General features: G+C 36.1%; 1 protein-coding gene across 1 annotated transcript in view; it reads left to right on the top strand.

The window, feature by feature from the left end:
* Positions 1-13,291, top strand: part of GC (GC vitamin D binding protein) — a 641,498-nt gene extending 628,207 nt beyond the window's left edge. The window contains exons 12-13 of the mRNA XM_044061140.1: positions 12,819-12,878; positions 13,087-13,291. Of these exons, the coding sequence (XP_043917075.1) occupies positions 12,819-12,872 (54 nt within the window). The 3' untranslated portion in view covers positions 12,873-12,878; positions 13,087-13,291. The remainder of the gene's footprint in view (positions 1-12,818; positions 12,879-13,086) is intronic.
* The last annotated feature ends 747 nt before the right edge of the window (positions 13,292-14,038 follow it).

Genomic DNA, 14,038 nt, shown 5'->3' on the forward strand with positions numbered 1-14,038 from the left:
TGTTTCTGCTGTTTCTCATAGTAGTATTATATCATCCATTCATTCTTCATACCTGTCAACAACCTGTGCTTGTTTTTTATCTTGCTGTCACCATTGTTATAATGTAAGGGCTTTTTATCTTGCTGTCACCATTGTTATGATGTAAGGGACTCAGTACTATACATTCTTCATGTTTCAGACATGTAACAGAAAGCCAGGCTCCCCTGCTCTACTTACCTGAAACAGCTATTATCAATACCGCTGCATCATCTTATTCCTTTATTTTTCACCCCCCGATGCCTGTAAGAAGTAGATCAGTATTTAACATTCACTTAATCATCTCTGGGAATTGGCTTGAATAATCAAGAGCATTTCTTTTAGCCATACATCCCCATTCACTGTTCTAAGTAATTTACTAATATTCATTTGTCTGTTTCTATTCATTCTCTTCAGCAGTTATCGCTAATTTCTTGACATTCCTTTTACTGTGTAACATAGCCTAACTTGAAGTTGTTTACTATTGCATCATACGCATCGTGATTGTTTAATCCTTTTACCTTTTCTTTCACATCATCAATCTAGGTAACTAACTCATTCACCATATGCAGTTATCTTCATTTTATTAGTTGTCTTGTGTTATGCACTGAAAATTATTTCAACAACAGCATTATTGTAAGTTCTGTGAAGAATCATTCAGTGATTATCTGGATTTCCCCCAAATGTTCTTACTGATAAAAAAAACATGATCTTAGAGAGTATGGGTGTACATTGTTTTCAGTAAGCAAATGTCACTCATTTTCTCTTTCTCTCTCTCTTAATCCATATGAATGTCTTTGGCAACGTCATGTAATTGATACCAGACTTCCCTGACCTACTGCTATTAGTATGCACAGCTACCTCAGTACTACTGTCTCAGATACCTCGGTGTAACTTCCTTCTCTATTACTTTCTCCTGCTAAGATTCAGAAATGGCGCCTGTGTATCAAGACCCACATGAAGGTAATATAGTCCACAGAAATATCCAGTGCATAATTTAGAGAAGGACATGCACTAATGCCTGTTGCACGCATAGCATTTTGACAGGCAGAACTGTGGTACAGTGAACAGCCAATCATTACACTGTCTGTCTGGTCATAGGGTAATGCAGTGGGCATCAAAGTCAGACCCTCATTTCAAAAATCAGTGACAAGGTAAATATAAAGAAGTAAGACATTCTCAAGCTATGGTGCAGTTCTTTATATTTGTTCACAGTCATATACAGAGTTTGTAGAATAACAGGATGTACATAAACATGCAGTGTTGGAAAAAGGATAAGTATTGAATCTTATTGCTTGTCATTACATACTGATGCATGTAATCTTCAATGGCTGGCTATAATATCTGTTATTTCATGAAGGGCTGAACCAAGTATCTGTTTCAAAGTCAAGGACATTATGTAAAATCATGGAAAGTTGAAAGGCAGGCAGTAGGACACATAACATATGAGTCTGTGTGCCATTCTGCTCTGTAGCACTAGCCATCACTGCTGTTAGAATAACACATATGGACCATGCGCTAACAACATATTATATATGGCCATGAGACTATAACATAGAGAAATATGATCAGGTCTTCAATCATAATGAACTTGTAGTACATGGAGGATGCTGATTATGCTCTGATATTTGGAAAAAGACAAGTCACTTAAATGCCAGAGTGGTGTGAGACCTGACCTTAACAAATGTGAAGCTCCCCCTGCTAAAGTTGTTAAGGTTGGGTCTGGTGTTCAGCAGTAAAAGACAGTGTCAGAATAAAATACTTGATTCTGCTTTCTGTCCATTGGTAATGTGTCCTGACATTCTGTAATAAACTTAAAAGTTACAAGAATAACAGGATGTGCATTCTCTTGCATTTTCTGATGGGCACAAAGTCTGAAACCTACGTTTGTCATTATTCAATATCTTCAATCCTCAGTTATTTGTCCAGGACACACAGACTTTATGAGGAACAGACCAATATATGAGGCAAAAATCTGGACAGTTGAGAGGCATGAGAAGTTGAGTGGAAACAAAAGGAACTGTGTTACACTGTCTTCCTGACAGCTGTCACCAAGTGCTTTACAGATTTTCAAGCTAGCAAAGCACCTAGCATTTTTTTTCTGTTTTACTTTACAGAATAGATAAAAGTTCCATGCATTACAAAGAATTATGATTAGGTCTTCAATCCTAAATTATAATTATGTGTCCCTCTCAGGTTTTCCTCTTTAGGTGAATTTGATGGCATCCCTGTTGAGAACACATAATCAGTCAGTTAGGATCAGTGACACAATCATGATCCCCTATATTATGTGTCTGAACCATAGATGCCAAGAAATTTGCCTCAAGAACACAGTTCAAGAGGTGAATTGTGGCATCCGTGTAAAGAAGTGATAAAGCTGGCTGTGTTCCAGCACAAGACATTATGATTTTTATATTTTCTTATATTTCCATTCCTAAAAATAAATTACCCATCATATGAATCTGACCAGTTTGCTGAGGGTATCCATTTTATTAGTGTGTGCATCAGGTGTATAACATTTTTTCACATGCTAGTCTTGTAATGGAAATGGTGATACTATATAATTTATTGGAGTTTGGCATGTTTTAATGTTAGTTAATGTTTTAACAGATTTGTATTATGTTTGTTTACACAAAGGAATGGATTTCTCGTGGCTGGACAGTCTCACTTATGTGTCAGTTAATGCAATAATATTGAGGTTGGCTGGATGGATGGATGGATCCAGTTTTGACTGAGTTTTATGTTCTAAAGAAGTGTTTTGTGCATCTAGAGATTAAAGCACTAAATGTTAATAATTTTAACTTAAAGTGATACAGTGTGGTGTCAGCCTTTGGCATTTGTATTTGTTTTCTCTGATACCTTTATATTTTTCAGTGTTGCATGCTTTCTTTAGATCAAAAACTGGTGTAGTTTGAAACCACTGTCAAATTATCCAGCAACTTGAAGCTTGTGTTTTTGTGAAATTACTTTTTAATTAATTTCTTCATTTTACTTTGTTGAAGGGGTTATAATTCTTGTAACTCGTGGTTTTAGTTGTATACAAATATAGTGCCTGAATTAGGAATGAGGGGAAATGCACTACTGTTACAGGAAGTGTTAAATTAATGGATATGGAAGAGTTTTATGGGATGCGCAGCTATAAAAAAATTGCACCTGTTCACAGTAAACATGATGGTAACAAAAAGTATCTGACAGAATCACACGTGTCACTTAATATAACAAGCATGATGTAGTATAAACGACACAGTTTTTAAGAGATTTTCTGTATGAAGGATTTGCTATATGTGACAGTTTACTATTTGCACTGACACTTTTATCAAATATAGGTATAATTTTTAACGCTGCTAAATAGTTAAATATTTCATTATCAGATTCATTGTGTAAAACTATCAACTATTCATTATCTGTTTATTTTCTTTATCCAGTAGTATTTGAATTAATGTATACATTTCAGCATTCTAATTGCTTAATGCAGTGGCAGACATTTGTTCAGTAATATTTATTTTAAATCACTTAGGGCAAAAACACATAGCAGAGATGTATATTATATAAAATTAATTGACAGGCTGGAGGTTTGGATTGCATTCTCCTACTTTGCCACATCAGTTGACAATTGCTAATAGTGCTTTCTTGTGACATTTTTTCACTATTTAGATAACTCGTTACACTTGTCTGTTTGAAAGCAGGCATTGTGGAGTACATTTTACATTTCTGAGTTCCCACTTACACACATGACAAAATTCATAACAAACACTAAAAGCACTGCCAGATGCCCAATCAGAGTGAAGAGATTGTTTCTGGAACATGGGAATGCTTTTGGTGTCAGTTCTTTGACATGTATTCACTCAACTTGATTTGAAGTGTTTTCTTTAGCCAAAACTGAATTCCCTATGTGGATACATCAGGTATAATCTACCTACAGTCTACTGACTTTAATGCAGTAGTGACAGCTGCACGTATTGCTGTTTATCGTTATGATTATACTCTACACATGTACGATAGGTGACTTAGTTACAGTGGAATTAAACAGTACCACCCAGTTCTGCAGATAGCCTGGGACTATTGTTACAGCTGTAGATGCACAATCTCTACTACTTGCTCAGTGTGACTCCTCCTTCATGGACAAAACAGTGTATCTGTTATTTCTTTACACTGCCTGGTGATAAATGAAGCTTTATTTTGTCTTGCCTATTTATTTACTGCTTTCAACGTGCAACTGATTAGCATTCAGTTGAATGAGTTTGTATTGTTTAATGCTAACAGAGCTGTCAAAAGATGCATATCAAAGAGATAGATGTCAGTATTTTCATACTGATACTGATTGAAACAATTGCTGTCAGTATTAAACATTGGGATCTAGTAGCACTTTACCATTTGATCTCATTACGATCACTTATTCATGTTATGCACCTCACACACAAAGCAAAAGAAAAGATACTAGGATGCATTCCTAGCTAAAATCCAATATTTAAAACTCATGCTAAAATAAACTGCTCCACCTATGGGATATAGTCACTAACTCAGCTCTAGCCCAAGAAATACATATTTTGTAGTAACCACAATATCAGCTTTGAGCAAGAAAAAGGATTAAAATGATCTCATCTTAATATGGAAAGTTTATAGAATACAAGAGCAGAACTTCTGTGCAATGATCACTTCACTAACCATTCACAATTTAGCAATTTCTGAAACAAGGTTTAAGTCATAGATGGAAAGCTTTTAATTTAATATTCTGAATTGTTTATATTTAAAAAGGACAACATAGGTCAAGTGGCATGTAGAGAAGAGATGATGGTTAACTAATTGTTTATATTAGGGCTGGCTTCAATGCAAATCCCTGTAATACAGGAAATAGAACCACTTTAATCACTGTGCTTAGGTGAAACAAACCAGTGCAGGTCTGGGCGTGTCTACTTAGCCAGAAAAAGCTTTTAAAAAATTTCTTAGTACCACTTATTACATTGATAGTGATCCTACTGAAGTACTCATATTACAAGACTTCAGCAGATACTGGAATAAATAGCACAGTGGCAGTAAAAATACTAACTGTGTGTCCTTGGGCTTTTACCATTTCATCAGTACTTCTGCTCATGTTGGCAGTAGGAGACAGCTACAAGCAATCATCACTAGCATGCTCTAACACTGATGATACAATGGAAGGTTTTCTAAGCCATCAACTACATATATTCACGTAAAGGAGATATACTGCTCTGACCACAAAACCATTGGCACAGAGTATTAAAAATGTACCTTTACATTTTCAGGCATCAAAAAATGATCTAGAAGCTGTAGACTGGAGTCTTCTTTGATCTACTCTTCCTATATTAAATGATGTCACAGAAACTTTTATTAAAATATTACTGTAAGTACTTGACATATTTACACTGAGTGCAGACATTCATGTTAAGTGAAAGGGTATGATAAATATCAATAGTTCCGTAACAGATTCAGTTATGTACTGAAAAGCAGCCTGAGTAGAATTGAATAAGTTTGGTGATGGGAACTTCTGGGCATGTACCAGCTCAAGCGTAGTTTATTTCTCAGGAGTGTATTAATGTTTAAAAATAATAATATTTCAAACAAGTTGGTTGTAAAGCTTTTGTTTAATAGTTAACATCAGGGTATAAGATCCAGTTTCACTCCACTACACCCAAGTTGTGTTGTAAGAATATCTATGCCTGTCTGATGCTGTCACTGGAGATTATCATTAACCTTACCATCCTCTTACTAGTGGATTGTCAAAGTTTTGCTTACTGAAAGAGGAAGTGGTACCTACTTGTATCTCTTCCACAACAGAATTGGTGGCAGACACCACATCAGTTAACAATGTATTATAGCTCAGTAGTATACATGCAGTCATGCTTACAGATTTTGCAATACAAAAAAAAGTAATTTTTCCCTTGTATGCACATCAGCTGGATGCATGTTCTAACCACTCTGGCCATTAACAAAGAACTTTAGTAACACACATTGGGAAGGTAGTCTAGCCTCAAACTCATTCACTCCAATAGATCTGAGGAAGTTTCCACTGAAATTTCCAATAGGCAGAATTTAAGCCTTTAGACAGAATCATTATGTCCTCATATTTCAAACAAATGCTCATATCTGTGGAACCATAGGGATTATGAAAAAAGTATAATTGTCAAACTCTTCAGCGCAAACAATTTTTATAGTGGCAGTATTCTTTAGATTCCAGGTCTTAAAACAAATTGTATAAGTCACAGTAATTATTACATTTGTAATATGTTATAAACAACTTACAATATCTCAGCACCCACTCAAGCTACTCACATACTGTCAGCAGCATTTTATTCATCTAGCTGAGAATGTTCATATGAAGCTAAGGAGTTCTGTCTGTGTTACTTTGTTTTTGAGATATTTAGAACAATTTGAAATGTATATCTATATAAATTAATATCACAAAACAACAGCTAATATATATTTACCTGCACTAGACAGAGGTCAAATATTAATGCAGTTGTGTTTGCTATTGTATAAGCTTTAAGATGAAATCTTTTAAAACATTGTATATAGCATGGTTTTGGAATTCTTGGTGCAAATATTTATTTATTTGTTTATTTATTTATTTTTATTTTACATTTGTTGACTGGGCTAGTCTAGCTGGATACATGTCCCTTTTCAGTAGAGGCCCAGGGAGATAAGCTCCAAGCAAAGTAAAATTACAGAAAACAATAGTTAAAAAAATACAATACTTCAAAAAAAATTACAATACTTAAAAATTTCTAAATTGCTATACATAGGAGAATTAACAATATTTGGAAAGAAAAAAAGAAAAATTATGTTTAAGGATAGTAGTATAGAGTCAATGCATAGTTTAAGATACACACAAGTACAGGTAAACTCAAGGGTTTAATGTTATCATTTATAAGACAAAACGGAGAAAAAGAAAAAGAAGGTTGTAGAGTGTAAAAAAGCACTTGCTAGTATACAGATGGTTTCTATAGAATCTTGTTGCAGAGAGAACATAGCACAGAAGGAAGGGGTATAGTAAGAAGAGAAAAATAGGGGGAAGAAGTAAGGTTCAGTCTGGTTTAGAACAGGGACAAAGCCAGATGAATTTCTGATGTTCTTTGAGGTGTTTCTTGAAAAGAGACGTAGATGAGAGAGATGTGAGTGTCGTAGGAAGCTTGTTCCAGATTTTGCCCACAATGTTAGTAAAGAGTGAGTCCCCAGCTTTATTATTAGATTTAATATTGGAAATTAGTAACTTATTTGCAGAGCGAAGTGTTGCAAGATTTTTATATGGGGAGATCAGGTTAGCGAGGATTGGGGTATTATTTGGGTGATGAATTTTTTGTATGATCATCAGTTGATTATACAGTAGATGGTTTTGTAGTTCTGACCATCCGAGTTGTTTAAGGTTGTGACAGTGGTGGGTTCTAAAATGGTTGCCTGTGGCAAATCTGACTATGTTGTTATAGCTAGTTTCAAGTTTGTTTAGATTGTGTTTTGATAGATTGATGTATATAGCAAAAGCATAGAACAGGGTAGAAATGAGGTGAGTCTGGGCAATAGAGGTTCTAGCTAGTGGTGTGAGGTAGGGTTTGATTCTATACAGGGAGCCTAGTTTTTTATTAACAGTTTGGATGGTATTATTGATATGGTCATCATAGCTGAGTTTATTATCTATGGCAATGCCCAGGAGACATGTGGTAGTATCAGGGGAAATAGTAGTTCCATTGTTAGAGGTAATTGTAAAGTGGATTTCTGGTGATTTTTGGGTGGGAGAGAAAAGCAGCAGTATTGTTTTTTTGGGATTTAGGAGGAGGCAATGGGGGCTAAACCACTTTTCAACAGTGTTAAATACTGTTTGAGTCATGGTCTGAAGAGAGGTTGATGACTTAGCAGTACAGATTAAAGTAGAGTCATCAGCGTATTGTATGCAGGTGGCTTTAGGAAAAACAGTGTTGTGATCATTAATAAAAATGGAAAATAGAAGAAGGCCTAGGATAGAGCCTTGAGGGACTGCAATGTTTACGGGTGGAGGTGTGGAGAGATTATTGTCCCAGAGTACTGCTTGTTGTCTATTTTCTAGATAAGATGTAAACCAACGTATTGCTAGTGGGTCAAGAGATCGGGCTTTTTGCACACTGATCAGTAAGTCGTGGTTCACCATATCAAAGGCTTTTGATAAGTCAATGAATAGTGCAGAAGATAGGGAGTTATTATTTCGATTCCTGTTTATACAGTCAGTAAAAGTTAGCAGGGCGGTAGTTGTGCTATGAAAGGGCCTAAAGCCGTGCTGGCAGTTGGCTAGTAAATTATTATGGAGCAGATGTTGAAGTAGTTGGTGGTGAATACATTTTTCCATTATTTTGGCCAGTGGGGAGAGTAATGCAATTGGTCGGAAATTAGAGATATCAGTGGATTTGCCTCCTTTATGTAAGGGGATAATGTGGGAGACTTTCCATATGGATGGGATGTTACCTTCTATGATTGTTTGGTTTATAAGGATGGATATGGGGTATGCAATGACTTTGGCTGCTATATGGAGGTATTCAGCTGGCAGGTGGTCAGCAGAAGGGGTGCAAGGTTTGAGTTTTTGAAGGAGTTTGCAGATAAAGGATGTTGGTACGGGTTGTATATGGAAGGAGGGCACTGAGCTGTTTGTATTTTGGAATGGGCTGGGGGAAATGGGAGATAGTGTCTTTGCAAGAGTTTGAATTGTTTCCGTGAAGTAATTGTTGAAGGCATCAGCTGTTTGCGAAGAATTATTGTGGGGAATTGAAGATGGGGCTGGAGGTTTGGTATGTCCTGGTTGGAGAAGTTTATTAATGCCTGACCAGAACTTTTGAGGGTTTTTTGGATGAGATTGTTGAAGGTGGAAATAAAAGTTTTTTTGTCTAGGAAAATGTTTTTTTTGGTAGCATTTCTTAGTGTTAAAGAATAGTTGGTCTGCAGAGCTCTTACTGGCTCTCCATTTGGCCCATATTTTGCTCCTTATGAATATTTTTTCCCTGGTTTGTTTTGTGAGCCATGGGGCTGCTTTGGTCCTAACTCGGGAAGAGCGAGGGGAGGCATGGAGATCAAGGATTTGTAGGAATTTAGTATTAAAGTAGGAAACAGCTTCATCTAGTTTGAGTTGTTTCAGTGGTGACCAGTTGCAGGCCTTTAGTTCACTTTGAAAGCTCTCTGCTTGAAAGTGTTTCTTTGAGCGATAGGATATAAAAGTGTTATTTTTAGGACTATGAGTCTTTTTGCTTTGTTATATAGGTTAGAACATGGTCGCTAATGTCATCTGGAAGCGTTCCTGTTGTATAGGTTTCAGGATGACTATTTATAAGGATCCAGTCACGGATGGTTTCTTTATTATTAGGTTTGTGGATTCTTGTGGGGGTGTTTATTATTTGAGAGAAGCCATAAAAATTAATATGGGTGTTAGGATTGGGGGAGCTACAAGTAGTCCAGTTGATGTTAAAATCGCCAAGTATAATTGTTTCTTGAGGTAGAAGGGTGGAAAGGCTACTAAGAATGTTTTCCAGAGTGTTAATATTGTTTCCTAGAGGAATGTAGGTACAAATGATATAAATAGATTTAGATTTATTAAGCTGGAGTTTGATGGTAAGGGTTTCTGCATTGTTATTAGAGGGTGGTAACACATTATAGGATAAGAGTAGGAGTTTAGATTTATACAAAATAGCTACACCCCCACCCTTCTTGCGGTCACATCTAAGGATGCTATATCCAGGTGGGGTTATTTCTAGGTCATGAGTAGAGGATTTCAACCAAGTTTCTGTAAGGCAAAGGATATGAAATGCATGCACTTGTAAAAGAGCATGCAATTGACTGAGTTTGTTGTTAATGCTATGGATATTAAGTTGAGCTATTCTGAGAGAGTTAACTAATTGTATAGAGGTAGAAACACCATTAGATGTTTGTTTTTGTGGGTTATTGTAGATATGTGGATTTGGGCCAGGATTAGGATGGATATCTCCATCTAATAGAAGCTGAGTGGGATATTTTAGTAAAGTCTTTATGCTTTTAAAGTACTTGGGTAAGCTTGTCTTACTATAGAAGTAAGTGACACGGGAAGATCTATGAAATCTAGGGAGTAGGTAAACTGAAGTAGAGGTTATGTTGCTATGAAAGAGGGAGCTTGGGTGTGTGACTGGTAGAGTTTGTTGGTGGGGAGGTACATTATTAATTAGAGAGAAATGTTCGTAGAAGGTTAGAGCATAGGGTAATGCTAGGAAAATGAATGAGGAAGTAATAAGAAGATATTTTTTCAGGTTAGAGTTCTGTAAGAAGATCATTTTAGATAATAGGGTTGTGATGTTATGTAAAATGTTAGATCAAGTAAAAATATGAGATATGGTATGGTAGAAAAGCTAAGGGGTGGCTAAAGGGGGAGGTAGCAGAGAAGATAGAGGTAGAGTAGAGGGTTGATTGTCTTCTTGCAGTAGGGAGGAGAAGATTAAGGAGAGAGTTGGCAATGGGAGGGGTAGATAATTGGTAGTGTGAGATGATAGGCTAAGTAGCGCAGTGGGTGTGGCTAAGGATGTGTAAGTGTAACAGCACTGGGGGTGGGAATTGGGGGTAGGGTAGGGGAGCGTAGTGAGCCCGTAGGGTGAACGGAGCGGGCCAGAGCAAGTAGTGGAGGATTCACCAGAGACAATCAGTGAGCACCAGAACCCAAGAGAGAGACAGTGGAGCAGGTAAGTAGCTGCTAGGAGAGCAGGTAGGGTGTAGGAGAGAGGATAGTAAGGAGGGGAAAGTAGAAAGAATTAAGTCTATAGTTGGTAGAGGATGAGAAAAGTACGGACTAGAAACAGAGAAGGAGTAGTAGGGGGAGAAGTCAGGCAACAGGGCAAGGGATGAGAGATAGAAGAAAAGGAATGCAGTGAGCTGAGACTAGGAAAATAAGGGGAGTGAGTAAGGGCACGAAGGCTAGAGTACACTGCCGCCTAGTGGGCAGAAAAGAAATTACAGCAGCTAACTAGGAAAAGAATAAGTAGGTGGGGAAGGATAAGGTAAATAGCGAAGGAAAAATCTATCAGGAGATTTTAGTCAGGGAGAGGAGTCTGGCTGCTGGTTTTCCTGACTCAGAGGCTAAATTACTTTACAAAGTTTAATTACAAGACAAATAAAATGGATTAGCCTACAATAAGGGTCAATAGTGAAACATACTTAGTAAGTCCGGTACAGACAGGTGAAAGCACAGGGGCAGCAGAAAAAAAGGATGGTCCAATTTGGCAAGACTTGAGGTGGATCAGGGGTCCTTAGAAGCCAGGCAGGTCCCTTAATGCAAGGTAGTGGATAGATTGCTAGGCAGGTGAAAAAGGTAAGAGGAAAGGGTATTAAAATGTAATAAAGCATCAAAAATAACTTTTAGTATACAGATAAGATAAGGTAGGTCAACAGTTCTACAAGTATGTATAAAATACTAAATATGAACCAGCAATATCTGATGCTTAGAGGTGTCAGTAGGAGTTAACTGCAAAGGCACCTGGAGGCTTCACTCAGATGTAATGAGTTAAGTACAGGAGACCACTAAGGTGTTTCCTTAAGTGCTTTCCTTATTTTCTTAACTCACCAGTTGCAAAATATATGTGAATAAAAGATTTTTTTCTCTGTCCTTAGTGCCTTGCTGGAAGCAAAGTTGTGAATAAACTGCTGTAAACTTTGAGTTAGCAAACGTTATAAAAGTGTCAGAAAGAGTACACTGTATAACAGAATTAGAAACAGAGAAATTAATACATATATAATAAATGTAGCCATTTTTTTCTTTGCATAAATATGTCAGCAGAAAGTCTGCTCTTAAACAATTATTTCTAGCAACTGTGCAGCATTTTGTTTGGTTTTGTTCTTTCTTAGTTTATTAAAGGAATATCAGTACTTACCCATAAGGAACAAGTGAATACGTATTTGTAAAAATATCAAACATCATTTTGTTTATTCCTAAACTAGAGATAAAAGTATGTTTATAGTGATTGCATCACATAAATGTATGAGAATTGCTGCTATGGGATGTTATATACAACATACAACTTTTGTTGCTGTAGTCAGCCTGTTGAAGGACAATACACATTTATCAGCCATGATGTCTGCTGGCTGTAGGAATGGAGGCACTTATGATTTTTGTAAACACATTCCTGACACTTATTCTAATCTTTCTATCTTTTCTATCATTTTCTACTCGTCTCACCTTTCAGTTTTCACATAAAACGTGATGACAGCTGTAACATTTAAAGTGGGGAATGAATCATCTGCCTTCAGACTGCAACACTTAAAAATATTACTGTATTTGTCGAGCATACAAGCTGTATTATAAAAATTCATATTAAATATTGCAATACCAGTTATAATATATATCCACATCAGTAAAACAGTATAGAATTCAACATTGTTGCATTTATGAATAGCAGAATAAAAATGAAACCCTGAGAATTAAATCCTGCAATTTAGAAAAACAGCATTAGCCAAAGCTAAGCTTGTCCTTCATACCAGTCATAATTATCAAACAGGTGACAGATGTTATTTTATCTAAAACTAGTAAAAAAGGCATGTATATGACTATTATAAATGTGTCAGATTCCCTGTAGCTGCAGCAGTTGCAAAACACCTTCTTAGTTTGCTTACATTCCAGAGAGTCATAACACAAATTTTCTGAAGCAGTAGGCACATAATATTCATTTTCACTCAGGTATTATGAAGGGAATCCTAAGAAACATAGCTGAGTTTATAATCCAGGTAAGATTATGTGCTGGCATAGAATCATAACTCGGCTAATGTTTCTTGTTCATCTATTCAAAAAATAGCTAAACTATTCCACTTTTTTCTAGTTCAAAACGTTGATTGGACGGACATGTGATCATGAAACTTGTCTCCTGAGTTAAGCACAGGTTTGTACCTTTTCAATGCATTTTTTTAAATTTAAATAAACTGCTTTAAAATATCACCTTTCTTGACAGAGCTGACTGATGTCAGCTTCATAACAATGGTAACACACACACACACACACACACACACACACACACACACACACACACACACACACACACACACTCACACACACACTAATATGTTTTATTCTTTTTTTTTTTCTTTCAGCTCCTACCATGTGTGACCGTGTCCTTGGCAACTTATACCATTTTCTCAGTGATCCTGTGTATTTGTCATTCGGTGTATTGCCTGCCTTCATTTTCCATATGCCAGAATTTTGATTTGGTTAACAAATGTTATAGTCTGTGATTAAAAGTTGAAAGGTTCATTTTCTGTGCTCATTAAAAAATGCAATAAAGTTATTAATATCGTACAGATTATTTTTAAGCTTCTTTCTACTTCTGTTTTTGCCAGTAATGTTTTTGGATCTCTACCACTGTTAACAAGCTGTCAATCTCAAACTATGAAGCAGACAAAATGAAGGATGCTCAGTAGTATATAAGGTACAAATTTACAGAGACATCAGATACAATTAACTAAATAAAGTGTGGGCTGCACTCATCTAAATGGTTGTACTACATAAACTCCATTTATTTTACTTCCATCTGAACAAGGTCATATTTTGCAGATTTAAATCACTTTTAATTTACATTATATGAAAGAAATGAAAATAAGTTGCCTCATACAACAAAGAGCTGTCAAAAAGACATGGTTATTAAGTCTTTAAGTACCTTGTTATTTCAGTTCCAAGACCATATTTTTAAACTGAAAGAATTACTTACTTATTTCTTATCTGCGTAATTCCTACAATGAAAAAATATTAGTACAGTTAGAAGTTGGATTTCCTTATATGAGTTATCGTTAATGCACTGTGCTTTTAGAACTCAGTTGCTGGCTCTTAGCCAATCTGTCTTTACTTTTGTCAAAATCAGTCTCAGTTTCATAATAATACATGGTTATATGCGCAGCTCAAATCATTTTCCCAGCTGTGCCATTTTTCTGTTCTTTTAAGATGTCATACCACATATAAAATGAAACAAGTATGTCTGTACAATTAATGCTGCTCATCTAGAAGATTGAAAGGAAGTAAAAAGTGCACTTATAAATCACTGCGTTTTCC

This window comes from Protopterus annectens, chromosome 2.part0, assembly GCF_019279795.1.
Source record: "Protopterus annectens isolate FY-2018-M chromosome 2.part0, PAN1.0, whole genome shotgun sequence".
Classification (NCBI taxonomy): Eukaryota; Metazoa; Chordata; order Ceratodontiformes; family Protopteridae; genus Protopterus; species Protopterus annectens.